Consider the following 15,432-nt stretch of genomic DNA (forward strand, 5'->3'; position numbering starts at 1 on the left):
ATTAGAGTAAAACGAGTCAAATAACTAAATAAAGAAAAAGTATAATAAAGAAAATGGAATATATTATTATAAACGATATAAATAATAAAGAAACTGTAAAATAATGAGATGAAAGGAGGGTAGAACACACACACATTGCAATTGTGTGTTTTCTCTAATCAGTATTAGCACCACCTGTCCATTCTGACAGAAAACAGTGTTTGACTACATATCCCATGGGGCTTTGCTTCGGAGGACACCCATTTGACTCTGTGTCCCCTGAGGCGTTGCTCCGGGAGCATGTTAATCACCAGCTGCGTCTCGTGGTTTAAAAAACATTGTGTAAGCACAGCTTTTGCACAAGATTATTGACATTTCGTTTTTTTTTTACATCCTGAGGTATTTGTCGAGAGAAGTCCAAGAGAAGTGGATTCAATTAATCCATTCAAATTCTCAAGCCCAGGAGGCATTTAGGAGACGTTTTGATTTAATTTATATGCAAACTGTAATAGAATTGAACGTTCTGTTACTTTAATGTGTTTAGAGCTGTCTGCAGCATGTTTTGGGAAACTACATGCAATAAACAAAATACACATTTACATTTGAAATGGCCTTTGAGGGTAACTCCTTCAGTTTAATAATACAACATATTAGAAAAACCTTGTATTATGCAAAGATTGAAATACATATTTAGTCTAATAAGTGTCGGCTCAGTATCCCATAATTGATAAAGGGAGTATCTCACCAACTCAAATATGATACAATAATTGGCATTTTGATCATTCAGGAAAATATTTGATCATTTCTAAAATAGAAGCATTGGTTACAGTGTTGGATTTAATGTGAAAAAGAAAAGTATTCCGACGCTCAGAAAGAGAAAATATTGATTGATGGAGATGAGGGAGATGTGGAAAGAGGGAGGAAGATCCCGCGGAGGGTGTGGGAGGTATAATGACATTACCTGTATGGTGGCCTGGGAGGGCCATAACAGCAGGTCTGTCATTACGGCGTAATTATCTCCTGGCGGCACGGGGGGACGTTTGCGTTGTTTTTCAATCGCTAACCCTGTTACCTCGCCGTCATTACAGCCGGCACTCAATCAACAATTACCCCGCGGCTCGAACAACTTTCAGCTGGAGTTTGGAGTGTGTTCCTGCTGCCAAATTACAATAATTAAGATTCATTTATAACTTTGATTGACATCAGACCGAGGGCTCTCCCACCTCTTGTGTGTGAAGGTGATATTTAACATGTAGCGCTGCCTTCTGACACTTGGGAAAGTTACCGCGTCATAATGCATGATCCAGGAATCACTTCATCTACACCAGGGCTCTCAAAGCAATTTGTAACCTATGGACTGTTTCTGATCTGATGTTTGAACAATTTATAAAAAAAGAGAAACCAGAGTTAAGGTCTTGTGCTTATGCGCCTCCTTTTTTCTGTCGAGATGCGGGTTACATGCATATTTATTCAAAATATCCTCACTTCCAAATGTTGTCCGGCTGAGATGTGGAGAGATGACATACCTTGGACACTGAAGGTAGCATCTCCCTGGTTCCCTTCACAAAAATCCAAGGGGATTTCTCCATTGTCTATGGATTATAGCAGAAAAGAAGCTTAGTGGCACGTCTATGTTATTTATACTTTAGCAGGATGATCACTAAATATGAACTCTACTTAGTGGTTTTTAAAGTAAAAAGCTAAATTAGGAACTATTACACTGTCTCATGATGTGAGGATGTGGCATGCGGACATGGAAAAACATATGCTACCTTTCAGTTCACTTCCTCTTTATGAAGCCTCTAATTGGAGATCAGATAGAAGTATCTAAAATAAAAAGAAAGCACATGTAAAACCGCTTTTAAGGCCGATGTTCCTTAATTTCCATTATTATATAACATTTAGCTGACACTCACTGAGGGAAGAAGTCCTAAAAGCTTGGCCAACGTTACACTGAGGACATTTACATTTTTACATTTGACTCTGTGCTCTTATCCGCAGTGACTAAGAGCGTTTATCACAGGAAAGAACACCAAATTGACTTTCTAATTATCTTTCTGGCACTTCTCTGCTAAACTCCACAGACCGGCGAGCCAGCAAACTGTAAAAACTATTTTTCACTCGACAATTATGTTTTATTTCCAGGCAAGAGTGTCAGAAATCTAAAGTTACATTTCACTTGAGTTCATTCAAATTTGCCAAAACAAATACAAACACAACTTTTGTTTATTTATGGTTGTCAAATAACAAGTGAATTAATTGTAATATATTATCTTTATTTAAATCTGATTCACAATCGCAATGCTTTATGTATCCTGAGAATTAGATTCGTGATTGCCTAATAATAATTGAATAACAATATTAAATAAACATGAGAGTTTAAAGTAATAATGAATCTAAAGATATGTATGTGAACACAAGAGGTTAAAGCAGCATGTTCAATATAAGATACACTGAAATATAAATGAATCAAGGACACCATGTTTCACAGCTGCGAACACGACGTGCCTTTGTCGTGACGGATAATGTTTTTCTCTCATGTACATGTATACATAAACAGTTTATTTTTCCTTGACCTGCTTCACATTATTCAGTCTGTTCATCATGTGCACCATCCTGACCAACTGCTGCTTCATGGCGATGTCCGAACCGGCGTACTGGGCCAAATACCTGGAGTAAGTACACCTGTCTGTCTGTTTGTCTGTCTGTCTCTCTATCTCTCATTTTGGAAATCAGTGTTAATACAAAGCTTATTTTGGTCTAATGCCCTTATTTTCATTTTCTGCCACGTGAATATGCCGTTCACTCTTGTTCAAACTGACACGATCAAGATTAAGCCAGTATCTCTCTTTTAGTTTCTGCAGATCTCCATCTTTCTGTCACTGTTGCTAACAAACAGTTTTTTGCTTTTCCATTTACATCATGCTAGCAGTCAACACAATACCTTTTACGGTCTTATTGAGCACATAAAGCCTAATGTGTAGGAAAAGGTTCCCTTTGAAAAAAAGGATTATCTTGCAGACACATATTACAAAAAGGTTGACAGGTGAAATGTAAACCGTTCTTTATGTAGGGTTAGTTCTTCACAAGATATCTCCTCTCTGCTGACGTGCCTCCTTCCTTTCTGTCTGTCTCCGTATGCTTCACTTCCTGTCGGTTCAAACTTGTTTCTGGGGACAAAATAAATAAGTCAAGGATTGCCGGTGGAGAGTTGAGGCTCTGCTCATTTTATGAATATATTTATTGGCTTCTTCTTCCCCTTTTCTTTCCTTTATTCTTCTCAACGTATGTTTTTCTTCCCCCCTTTCTACGTCCTCCTGTCCTCAAACTTTTCATCCCTAACATTTGTCATTTCCCTCTCCACCTGCTTCCTCTTTGTTTCCTGTCTACTTCCTCTTTTACTTCCATCATCTTATATTAAGTGTTTACTCCCTTTTTGTTTTACATCTCTTCCTCCTTTCGTCCTCCTCTCATGCTCCCCTCTACGGCCTACCCTCTTCCAACTTTCTCTTCCTGCTTTTTATGTCCTTGTTGTGTCCTCTTCTGTTGCTCCTGTCTTCTTCCTCTCTCTACATTATCATCTATTGTTTTTTGCTTGTATTCATCCCTCCTCTTCTTCCACCTTTCTGACTTTAAATGCCCTCTGGCTTCCATTTCCCATTTTCTCTTTCACTTCTCTTCGTCAACTCGCTTTACCTCTTCTCCCCTTTATTTCCTATTCTCCCATTCCTCTTTTTCCTTTCTCTCCCAATCCTCTTCCCTTACAAATATGTCACTTCATCGATCTCAATCTTTACCACCTTCCTGTTTTAACTCCCCCCCAGGTACACCTTCACAGGTATCTACACCTTTGAGTCGTTGATAAAGATCCTGGCGAGGGGGTTCTGCGTGGGGCCCTTCACGTTCCTGAGGGATCCCTGGAACTGGCTCGATTTCAGCGTCATTGTCATGGCGTGAGTCACACACACACACACACACACACACACACACACACACACACACACACACACACACACACACACACACCACACCACACCACACCACACCACACCACACCACACCACACCACACCACACCACACCACACCACACCACACCACACCACACACACACACACACACACACACACAGTCTTGGCTTCTCTTTCACTCCAATGACATGTGTTTTTAGTGTGTTTCCTCGACCTCTGTTCTGCGATCAAAGATGGAGAACATCTTTTTCAGTAAAAAATAAATGTGAAATATCAGCCTTTAGATTCAGTCACTAGAATTAAAAGCAGTAGTTTCTTCTGAAATATCCTCTTCCTGTTTCAAATTCACGATGCTGAAAATCAGTGGTTAGTCAACAACAGTCTAAAAGCAGAGAATTTCTCTCATAAACCTAAATATTTTTGAAATGGTTGGATCTAACTCACTGATCATATCTCGCAAATTATTTTATTTAAGTGTTTTTGTCTTTGTCTTGTGACTTTTCCCTTTGACTGTCCGTGACGTGCTATACTCCCTCCTGGATGGCCGTTAACTGATCCTCCTGTTGAGCGAGACGGCCTCCCTGAGAGCAAATAGCTGCTCTCAGCTGTTCAGAGTCGGCTGAGTTCATGTTTTGGCCAGTTCGTACTGTTACGACTGAGAAAACGGGATAGAACTCAAATGCACGACTCACACAGGTTTTAACAAACAAAGGTTTATTCAAACCAAAGATCCACTATGATGGACAAAAAACACAAACACAAAATCACTCTTAAAGAGGGAAAAACACTGGGAGCATAAAAAAACAAAAGCAACTAAATCACGACGTGGCTCTAAGCTCTGAGGAGTGTTCGTGGCTTGATGACACTGGTAGAAAATCACCATGAACAAAAACAAACTGGCACAGGACAAAGGGCGACGAGGACAATAAATACACCAGGTAATGGGGAAGAGGTGGAAACAATCAGGGGCGGGCGGACAATCACAGGAGAGGGAGGCACACAAAGAAGGGAGTCAGAGATTCGGAAACGAGAGGGAAGGTTACTATTCAAAATAAAGGGAAAAGTCACAAGACAAAGACAAAAACACTTAAATAAACTTAACATAATTTGCGAGATACGACACTGATATTTGTTGAGTATGATTTAGCAGGTTATTATAGGTATCATCAATATATATTGGTACTTAACACATAATCACCATATTTCAAAACATCATGTGCTGATTCTGTTGTACTGATGATAAATAGTCAGATCACAAAGTTTTCCCCATATTCATGATAACGCATTACGTATTATAATAATAATAATAGTAATAATTATAATGGCCCCCAAATGTGATATTTTTCAAGCTTTAACTTCTCTTCAAATTGGCCTCACTTGAGTTCAAAATATGTATGAACATATTTATTCTAAGAGAAGTATAACAAATTGAAATATTCAATAAGAAACACAAATAGGTCACTTAACTCTTTGTTTTAATAGAAATTCTAATTGTTTTTTTCAGTAACATGCATTTATTTGCCAGTACATTTTAAAAGGAAAGCTTAAGGCTCAACATTAATTCACTCTCAAATAAATGACTGATTTTAGGGCAAAAAAACAAAACAAAACATGCATACAAATTAGTGCAAAAACGCATCTTGATTATTCAAATTTACTAGCTGACGTTTGTTATATTTGGTTCATAACATACAGTACATTCAACACTTCTAAGGGGAGCACTTACGCAACATGAGCTGCTGGAAGGCTTTTAATGTGAAACATCTGTGCAGGAAATGAGCTGCAGAGCAGAAACGGCATGTCATATATCAGAGGGCAGGACACTCCTGTGATGTGGTGATGGGATTATGGCTGAGGAATTAAAAATAAAGACGAATAGACGGCCGTCTCTGCAGCGGGGGGTTGACGTCAGAGTGTTTGTTAAATGCTGACACTTCTGCAAAGTCAGGAAAAACTGCGGAACTTTGTCTCATTGTGCTGTCAGTCCGAGAGAAAACTTCTGCCGTTGTATTTCTCTTATAAACTTTATAAGTCAGAGCGGGTAAAAATAAGCCCCACTGTGATCAAAGTCCATGTTCCTTTTCTATACTGTTGACATTTACCAACGTAATGTACGTCCCAAAAATGTGATTTACTTCAATTTTATGCAATTTGTTACTTTTACTTTACCATAGTTCACAACTTATCGGACTTTTGGCTCCACTCTGTTCTGCTTATTAGGAATAGCAATAATATCTTCCCCTAAAGCAGTGATTGGGTGTTAAAATATGGTGCGTTTTTATTATAAATAATTTACAAATACTGGATACACATTAGGATAAGACAACACTTAAAAAAAGCCCCTCTGTTATAATAGTCCATGTTTCTTTTCTATAATGGTGGAAAGTTAAGTCTTTTTTTATTATAATTTACCATATTCCATAACACAGTTTCAACACGTTTTACCAAATTACCAAATAAGGAAGAGAAAATCAATATAGATGAATGTCTTTTCACTAGATTGTTCTACAAACCTGGACATATACTGCTAATCTCATATTTGTCCGAGATATAGCTTCTGTTGTTCCAAAGTGTCTTTGTGATGTTTAGTTTAAAGTGAAATGGATCAAATTTGATCACTTTCTGCTGAGTAATTGGAGTTAAACAGCACTGTGACCTCGGCGGGATTTGAACCCGGGCTTTGTTGCTCCACCTGTTGACCTCTGCTCTCCTTGAATCAAATCCGTTTTTTTGCAGGGTGTCCTGTGTGGGTGTAGGTTACGATGGGTGTTGCTTGACCCTCCATTAAAAACGCACCTCCCCGGGGGGGTGACGATGCATTTTTCAGATTTCTTGGCCCCTGCTTGATTACAAGACAATAATTTCAGCAGCAACACTCAAATTTCAGAGCATCCTGAAAACTGGTACAATCTGGAAGATGGTCCTCCGGACTGAGTTGTTGTTAAAACAAAAAATTCCACCAAAAATGTTCCTTTTAATAATGACCCTTTATATTTATATATAGTAAACATGGCTCTTCAAATTATATTTCCGTTGTAAAGTACAGTATAAATTATAAAATGCATGCTTTCCTTTGATAGCCCTACTTTACCCTGAAACCTCAAAGGATCACATTTCCTAAAATCCCTTTCATACAGTCAACCATCTGTTATTTCTATTTTCATCCATACAAAAAAAGATTCTGCAGCTCTGAGTGTTCCTTCTGCTGTTGACCCGTCGTAATGTCTCATAAAGAAAAAGAGCGTAACCTGTCCACTCCGCTAATTGAGTGACTGATGGGAAATCACTGGCGCTTGGTTTGGTTAGCGATCAGGTGGCGATCAATCAGAGAGCTATGGAGTGGGGGGGCGGTCAGCGAGGGGTGCCTGAGGGAAGATAAATGATCTCAATGAACTGATGGATCAATATTTGACCCGAGGCTGGGCTGCGGGGTTAGTAATGAAGCAGTGTCACCTCCACTGAGTGCCACCAGCACATCTAAAGTCCTGATGAAGGTGAGGAGTCTACAAGACCACAAGCCCTGCCACCTGCAACCTCAGAGGGGAAGCATGAGCTATGTAGTCCTTTGTCCTTTTGTAACCACTTCCCCTCAGTGAAAAACATCATGGGGTCAAAGGAGGGTGTGAAGGAGAATTCATCAGAGAATACACTGACACTGGGAGACGTCTTCATGATGAGAAGGGGGGTGTAATTGCGTCTGTAGATCCGTAATTACGTGTGATATCACACCACGTGTTCCCCATCAATTAACAAACCTCAAATAATTTGCTTAAGGCCATTATTAGTCTCGGCTTATACCCATAAGTCCACCTCGCCTTGAATCAAGGAATGCACAGGTGTCTTTGAATGACTGTGAAAAAGGCATTCTGGGAAATTGAGTCTTTGAGGCAGTTTTAGGGAAAACAAAGACACATCAGAGAGAAAACTACACAGATTTCATTGAAATATACTTTAAATATGTCACCTGCTCCTTCCTTCATCTGCCATCTACTGTTACACACACACACACACACACACACACACACACACACACACACACACACCAAACACCACACACACAATGTCAGTAGGTGTGTGTCCTTGAACCAAGGGCCGTCCTGCGGTCAGATGGCTCTTAAAGAGGACAGGGACACATAAGTCACCCCCCCCACACACACACACAGACACACAGACACACACACACACACACACACACACACACACACACACACACACACACACACACACACACACACACACACACACACACACACACACACACACACCAAGGATGGAGAACATGTTAAATGAGTGTGAGGTTGTCCAAACCAACCAAATATCACAAGTGCATGTATGGACAACACACACACACATGCACACGCACACGCACACACACATCCACACACACACACACACACACACACACACACACACACACACACACACACACACACACACACACACACACACACACACACACACACACACACTCACAGACACACACACACACACACACACTCCGCCCCTGACACATCACCCCTCTGTGCCCGAGCTTTATTAAAACCAGAGTGATGGTCTGTGAAGAGAGACACACACACACACACACACACACACACACACACACACACACGCACACTACATGTCTGATTGATGCTATCTACCCCTCCCACCGAGTCAGGATTCCCATGGAGACAGAGTCCAAACCACACGAACACACACACACACACACACACACACACACACACACACACACACACACACACACACACACACACACACACACACACACACACACACACACACATTCCGCCCCTGTGTTCCTGATGTAATGACATGTTAATGGCTACCATCACACAGCACACTCGTCAGCCATTTTCACTGCATTAGAGGAGCAACATTTTAAATCTTCTTAATAAAACCATCAATAAATACTATACAGTGTCAATTCAAAAACATCTGAGTTATTGCCATAAAGAAATGAGACTCTAATCAGGCAGAAGTGTAGCTGTCATCAACTATTACTCTTCCTTTTTTTAATATAATCCCGGAGGGAAATCTGATAACAGATACGGCAAAGCTTGTTGTGGTATAAGAATGTTAATAAGTACATTTCTGAAATATAAACAAAATTCATGTTACACATTTTATTTTATGTTATGGTTTATATTACTTTTTACAGATGAGATTTTTTAAAAATAATGTTTATTTAATAATAATAATATAATTAATGTTGAGGTTTGGATTCAACCAATATTTGAAAGGTTTCACATTGTGCCTCTTTCTCCATATTTTTGTATTTTTTACAAATCAATTTGTTGGAATAGAAAATAATCTTTGGATTAATCATAATTAAAATAAAAAAAGGAATATTTCAAAATGAGGTTCAATCAGCGATAAAATATTGAATAATTCATTTTTAAACAAAGATACAAAAACACACATGCTGACACTAACACATTTAGACATGTAACCAGTACAGTAACAGGGAAACCGGGAGGTGGTCCGTTTATACGTAGTCAAATATAACACAGTGAATAAAGCACTTTTTATATGCTAATTTTCACCGGGATCACAGATATCATGATGTGGATGGGAAAACAGGATGAAAAAATGTCTTATTTCCTGAGAAATGTTTCCCCTGATTGTGGTAAATGTAAACTGTTGGTGCTCTTCCTCCTCAGGGTAGTACTTTTGAACATCCCACAGTATTTTCAGACTTTGCTGTGTGTTTCTTCTTCTGTTGTATGTGTACACCCCCCACACTGCAGGCTGTTAACAGAGTTTATCAAAGTAGGGAACCTGCAGGCACTGCGAACCTTTAGAGTGCTGCGAGCCCTGAAAACTATCTCAGTCATCCCAGGTAAGCCTCACCTTCAGGGGGCGCCACGGACAGAAAACACTCGTCATCGTAACGTGAACGTCCTCTTCCTGTTCGTCCCATGTCTGCCATGTCCCCGCCCACTTTCTCCTCTCTGACCTACCAGGTGCCCAGGCTGTATTCACCTGACATGAATTGAAGACGAGGAAGGAAAAGTCAGACAAGTAAAAGCTGAAAGCATCTTCATGAAACTGGAGTTTGTTTGTTTTTTGAAGGCAAAAGGGTCCTCTATACTTGCCTTTAAAGACAACTTTTAGTCAACAAGACAGTTGACACAAAGCTAGACTTTTAAGGCTATCTACAGTAAACCTGAAAGGCTTACCTACTTTCATTATGTTGCCTAAAAATAACTATCCTTTTTATATTTAATTTCCCATTAAACTTTCTTTATCTGATGAGGATTTGATGTTTTAATATGAATATGAATAGTACTTTAAGTAGCTGCAACTGATGGATGAACTCACAGTTTCACAGTTTTTCTCTAGTCTGGCTCCTTGTGAGACTAGAGTTGACACTAAACTAAAATAGTAATTTGCAGAGATTCAAACTCTAGTTTATCTCTAGTTTACCTCCATGTGAGCAGCTTCCTTCCGTCTGACTTCCTCTTCCTCCACGCTCTTCCCCTCTCCGTCTCTCTTCATCTCTCTGTTCCTCGTTGTTGCTCGGTGTGTCACCCTCTGTGTGTGTCTGTTTTTGTGCTTCTGTCTCCGGCGTGCTGCAGATATGTCACTGAGTTTGTGGACCTGGGTAATGTGTCAGCCTTACGGACGTTCAGGGTGCTGCGAGCGCTCAAAACCATCTCTGTCATCCCAGGTGAGGAAGCGAAGCGCAGGGGCAGGAACATCAAACGCTCCCCTCCCCGGCCCGGGCCTGCAGGAAGATTAAACTCTCGTTCTGCATACTACCTGCTGAATAAATCAGATTTTAAAATGCACCTTTCATAAAGTACACAGAGGTAGTATGCAGAAAGAAATCTTTCTCATTATTAGTTGTGTGTGCACATCAGAGGCTCAGTAAACAGCGACATAAAGATATGTATTTACTCAATAAGCAAACAGGTCTCAGTTTGAGAAATCTAATATTGTAAAATAGATATTAATAATACACAAATATAAAAGATAAAGGGGAAAAAAAGAACACGACACTTGACAGTAAGTTAAGCAACTATACACTCTTTATTATGAATTGATACTAAATTCACATCTATAAGTGAGTTCCCGTGTGAGCGAGCGTAATTAGAATGTTGTTAAAATAAACGTTCTAAATTTAAACAGTTTTAATGAGTGACGCTTTGTCTAAATATGAACCTTTTCAATCAGGAACTATCTTAAACTATCAGAACTATCTTAAACAATATCTGACTCACTAAAATGCCTGGTATAGAATCACAAGTTGTTGAAATGTATTTAATTATATTATATAAATAATAGTTTAAGTGGGAAGTTCTGACAGTCCAATCATTATACTTATACTTTTAATGTCCCTTAAACTTCAATAATCTGACTGTTGAATTTGAGAGTTTGTTGTAAAAAGATAAAGATTCTGCAATTCTTAAAAATGTATTTCCTGTTACATTGAAACACAAACGTTTGATCGTATTTCATGACAAATCCAGTCTTAAACGTGGATCTGCTTTTAATGTCTAATAAAAGAGAGATTAAGATTACACATTTGTATCATAGATTTAACTTTAAACTTGAATCTTTTTCTCCCATTCCTGGAAACACAGTTATTAAATTGTGGATGTATTTCTCCACATCTGTCGCTTGCTGGCCTCTGTATGTCTCCACTGTGCATGTTAGCATGCAGCGCTAACAGCGTTATAAGCATCTTAAACATGTTCAAAACATCTCCATGCCATGGTCATGTTATAACAAAGTCTAAAACTTGTTATAACCATTTTAGCAACATGTGGAAAACATCTCATAACTAAATATATTCACGCTACTCATTCATTAGCTTACAGATGCTAAGAAGTGGAATTTTGATGCAAATTAAAGTTCTGTTTCTAATGAATTTACCAAATAAAAAAGTGCTCAAGATATAAAAAGTCAAAAAAGGGACCTTTATTTGGTACGATTGGCCGACGTCAACTTGTCTGCACCCGTTGTGTTCTCACTGTGTGTGTTCCTGCTGTTTTTACCACCTGTGTGTTTGTGTGTGTGTGTGTGTGTGTGTGTGTGTGTGTGTGTGTGTGTGTGTGTTGATATGTATGTTAGCGGGTTGATCGTTTTTCTTTTTGCTGTTGATGATGGTTACTTTTTTTCCCACGGTGGCGTTGTTGTACAAATTTAAACCATACGGCAGAGTTATATAATTGATGATTTATCTCTCTGGTGCATAAAGATGGCTGCCCTTTGGTTTGACTCACTTTGCAGCTAAAAAAAAAACTCCTTTTCAAACACAAATTAGAAACGTGTGTTTTTTGCTATTATTCTATTCTTAATTGTTTTTGCATATTGGGAAACGGCTGTAATATTACATTATGATAACGGTTAAGGCGGCAGCCATCTTTGTGGTCCATGATCATCTAATTAATAATAAGTTCACCCAAAAACAATTAAAATAATGTTCTATCAAAATGTATTTGATGTACACTTATCGATAGAAAAGTATTTATGGGATAATAGGGAAGTTAGTTTTATATTATTATATTGTTTTTGGGTAAACTATAACTTCATAAAGCTCCAATCTGAAACCTTTCTTTGAACTAGCATGTTTTTACCCGGATTTCTATGTTTAAAATCAAACTTCTATTGAATTTGAGATGTTTTCTTATGAAGTTATCACATCACCATTTAACGGACTTTTGACCTCGTGTGTGCCCTCTGGGTGGCGGCAGGCCTGAAGACGATCGTTGGCGCTCTGATCCAGTCGGTGAAGAAGCTGGCGGACGTGATGATCCTCACTGTGTTCTGCCTGAGCGTCTTCGCCCTCATCGGCCTGCAGCTGTTCATGGGGAACCTGCGGCAGAAATGTGTCCGCAGCACGACACACTGCCTCAACGACAGCATGTTAGCCAACGCCTCCTTCCTCTGCAACAACAAGACCTGGGCGTCACTGCACGACTTCATCAGTAATGAGGGTGAGGACACAGCTCTCAATACTTACTGTGATGTGGATTATGCATTGCTGTTTGCACTAATAAAGCAGCAGTTAGGTTCGGAATTCATATCTTTGCTGAGTTCATTGGTCATTGTTGCTCAAACACACAACTGAAGGCCTTTTAGATAAGTTATTTAAAGGCGGTTGTGATGCAAATCTGTGGTGAGAACGGAAACATGTTCTCATTGATACATAAAAAGAGTTATAACACAACAACAAAAAGACTCAAAATGGTGACAAGAGAGACAAGGGACTACAAGATACCCAAACTGTGTGTGTGTGTGTGTGTGTGCGTGTCCGTGTGTGCGTGCGTGCGTGCATGAACGTGAGGTCATATGAGGTCAGTTGGCGTAGATACACTATTAGACATGTCAGGCAATTGGCCAGGGAACATAATATACGTTATGTGGACATACCCATGGAACATACAAGCACATGCTGTACTATACACACACACACACACACACACACACACACAGAGAGGTCGAGGTTAGGGAAACACTTAACGCTGTCAGATGAAACCCGAGTGTGTTTTTTCCTTGTGACGTATGCTGAACCACCTCTGCACCCATCCATGTTTCCATTTCTTCTTCTACACAGTTTATGTATTTATTATGTGTAAATATGTAGTGTCAGTCCATCCCTTTTTCATGTTTATTAATCAGCTTTAACTTCAAATCCTTTTCTCCTTTCACGTCACAGTATTCTCTGTTTGGTCTGATCCTGTGATGAAATGACATTTACGAAAACAAATCAAATCTCTCTCAAAGCTTTCAGTTTTTTTCATTTGATATTGGTGTTATTCTGCATACTTTAAAAAGGGAAATAATAAATAAAATCACTACAAAATAACACAATTACTACAGTCAAATAAATCCAGCTGCATTTTTGCTCATCAAAAAAACTAAAATAAGATGTTTGTTTTGTCCGCTGCTGTATGTCGGTGTGACAGATGTGTTTATAAAGGAAGCTTCTTCAGTTTATCTACATAATTAATACCATTCAATTGACTCCTTCCTGTACCAAGAACATGGCTTCCATCTTTCCGAGTGTCTTTCTCCCTGGTAAGTGATTGTTTCTGGGGAGCCTGTGAAGCCTTGTGACACTTTACGAACGACCTTACACAACTCCTTTATGACTATAAGCAAACCATATTTTCCCCCAATTATTTCCGTCAGACAGCAGAAGAGAAGCCATGTTCAAAACACACCCCGGGACAAACACACTCCCTCGTTATCCAGAAACAGATGTGTAATTATTTAAAGTAATGACGTGTCGCAGAAGCAGTCTTTCTCCTCTGCGAAAGGGTGAGACCGCCAAAAATAAAATAAAGGCGACTTTGAGTTTACAGTAATGGTTTGCAGCTCTTTTGCTAATGGACCTTCTATTTATTCATTTCCAGTTTGCTTTGCCGTGCATCACATCAAACAAATGTCCCCTGCAGGCTTCCGTATCGACCCCTAAAAGCTGCCGTGAAACCCGAGAGCCGTTACAGCTCGGCTGATCTGAAAACGGTGGAGATCAATGTGGATGTTCTTCATGCTTAAACATTTCCCATCATGCACTGTTTGCTCTGTCTGGTCGGAGCGTCCCCGGAGCTGCACGTTCAATAAATGAATATCAACCGAGAACATGTAGAGCCGGTTTCATTTAAGCTGATATTAATCGTTGTATTCAAGAAATCCACTATAAACTGTAAATACTAATAAATATAATTATGAAAAATAATAAATAAATACAAATAAAGTAATAATATGAACAGTATTATTCCCATTATGAATTGGTTTGCTTCTTTCCCCCCTAAATTGAACTTTTAGTAATAATTTGAGAGTTTGATGAAAATCTGAAAATGTTGGGCTCCATTTCCCACTTAATTATTAATGAATAGATTGAAAACATGTTTTTAAGTGAGTGAAAAGGCAATGATAGTGTCATTACCTGCTGAAATGTGTATAATTATGAGTAATTGCAGGGTTAACTAACCTCCAAGTGTAGGATGGGTTGACGAAATGTCTTACATGAGCAGATACCCAACATCTTCTTATTTATTTAGGAGAAATCGACAGATACCAATTTGAAAAAGGTTTCGTATAAAGGCACTCAAATGTAGATTTTGAATGTTCTTCTTTAAGACATGTTATTGAATTAAAATGGCCACAACCATAAGACTTTAATGTTGTGTCCATGAAACACAACACAAATTCGGTTGCAGTTTTTTTCTTTCTACAACTAAAACAAGACATTGTTAGAATCTATTAACAATGTTTAATACATTTCCTTCTTGGCAGAGCAGACTGATGATTCTCATCATGTAAATGCTGCTCTTGCTGATGAAAATGCACAAGGGGAGGGTGGGTTGAGGTGTATTTAGCTTGCAAATAAATCAAATGAAGCCCACCCCCTTGTTGTCCTGCAGAGACAATTTCCCCATTTCTGCAGCTCTCTGAAATCTTCTCAAAGGGGGATTGTGCTTATAAAAACCTTTATTAAATGTCAGTCCGCAGACTAATATGCATCTATTT

The 15,432-nt window shown here is 39.0% G+C and overlaps 1 protein-coding gene across 1 annotated transcript in view; it reads left to right on the top strand.

Moving 5' to 3' along the window:
- LOC134884035 (sodium channel protein type 4 subunit alpha B-like) overlaps positions 1-15,432 on the top strand; it is a 125,203-nt gene that overhangs the window by 34,337 nt on the left and 75,434 nt on the right. The window contains exons 6-9 of the mRNA XM_063912631.1: positions 2,565-2,654; positions 3,804-3,932; positions 10,527-10,618; positions 12,648-12,890. Of these exons, the coding sequence (XP_063768701.1) occupies positions 2,565-2,654; positions 3,804-3,932; positions 10,527-10,618; positions 12,648-12,890 (554 nt within the window). The remainder of the gene's footprint in view (positions 1-2,564; positions 2,655-3,803; positions 3,933-10,526; positions 10,619-12,647; positions 12,891-15,432) is intronic.

Source organism: Eleginops maclovinus, chromosome 21 (genome assembly GCF_036324505.1).
Source record: "Eleginops maclovinus isolate JMC-PN-2008 ecotype Puerto Natales chromosome 21, JC_Emac_rtc_rv5, whole genome shotgun sequence".
Lineage (NCBI taxonomy): Eukaryota > Metazoa > Chordata > Actinopteri > Perciformes > Eleginopidae > Eleginops > Eleginops maclovinus.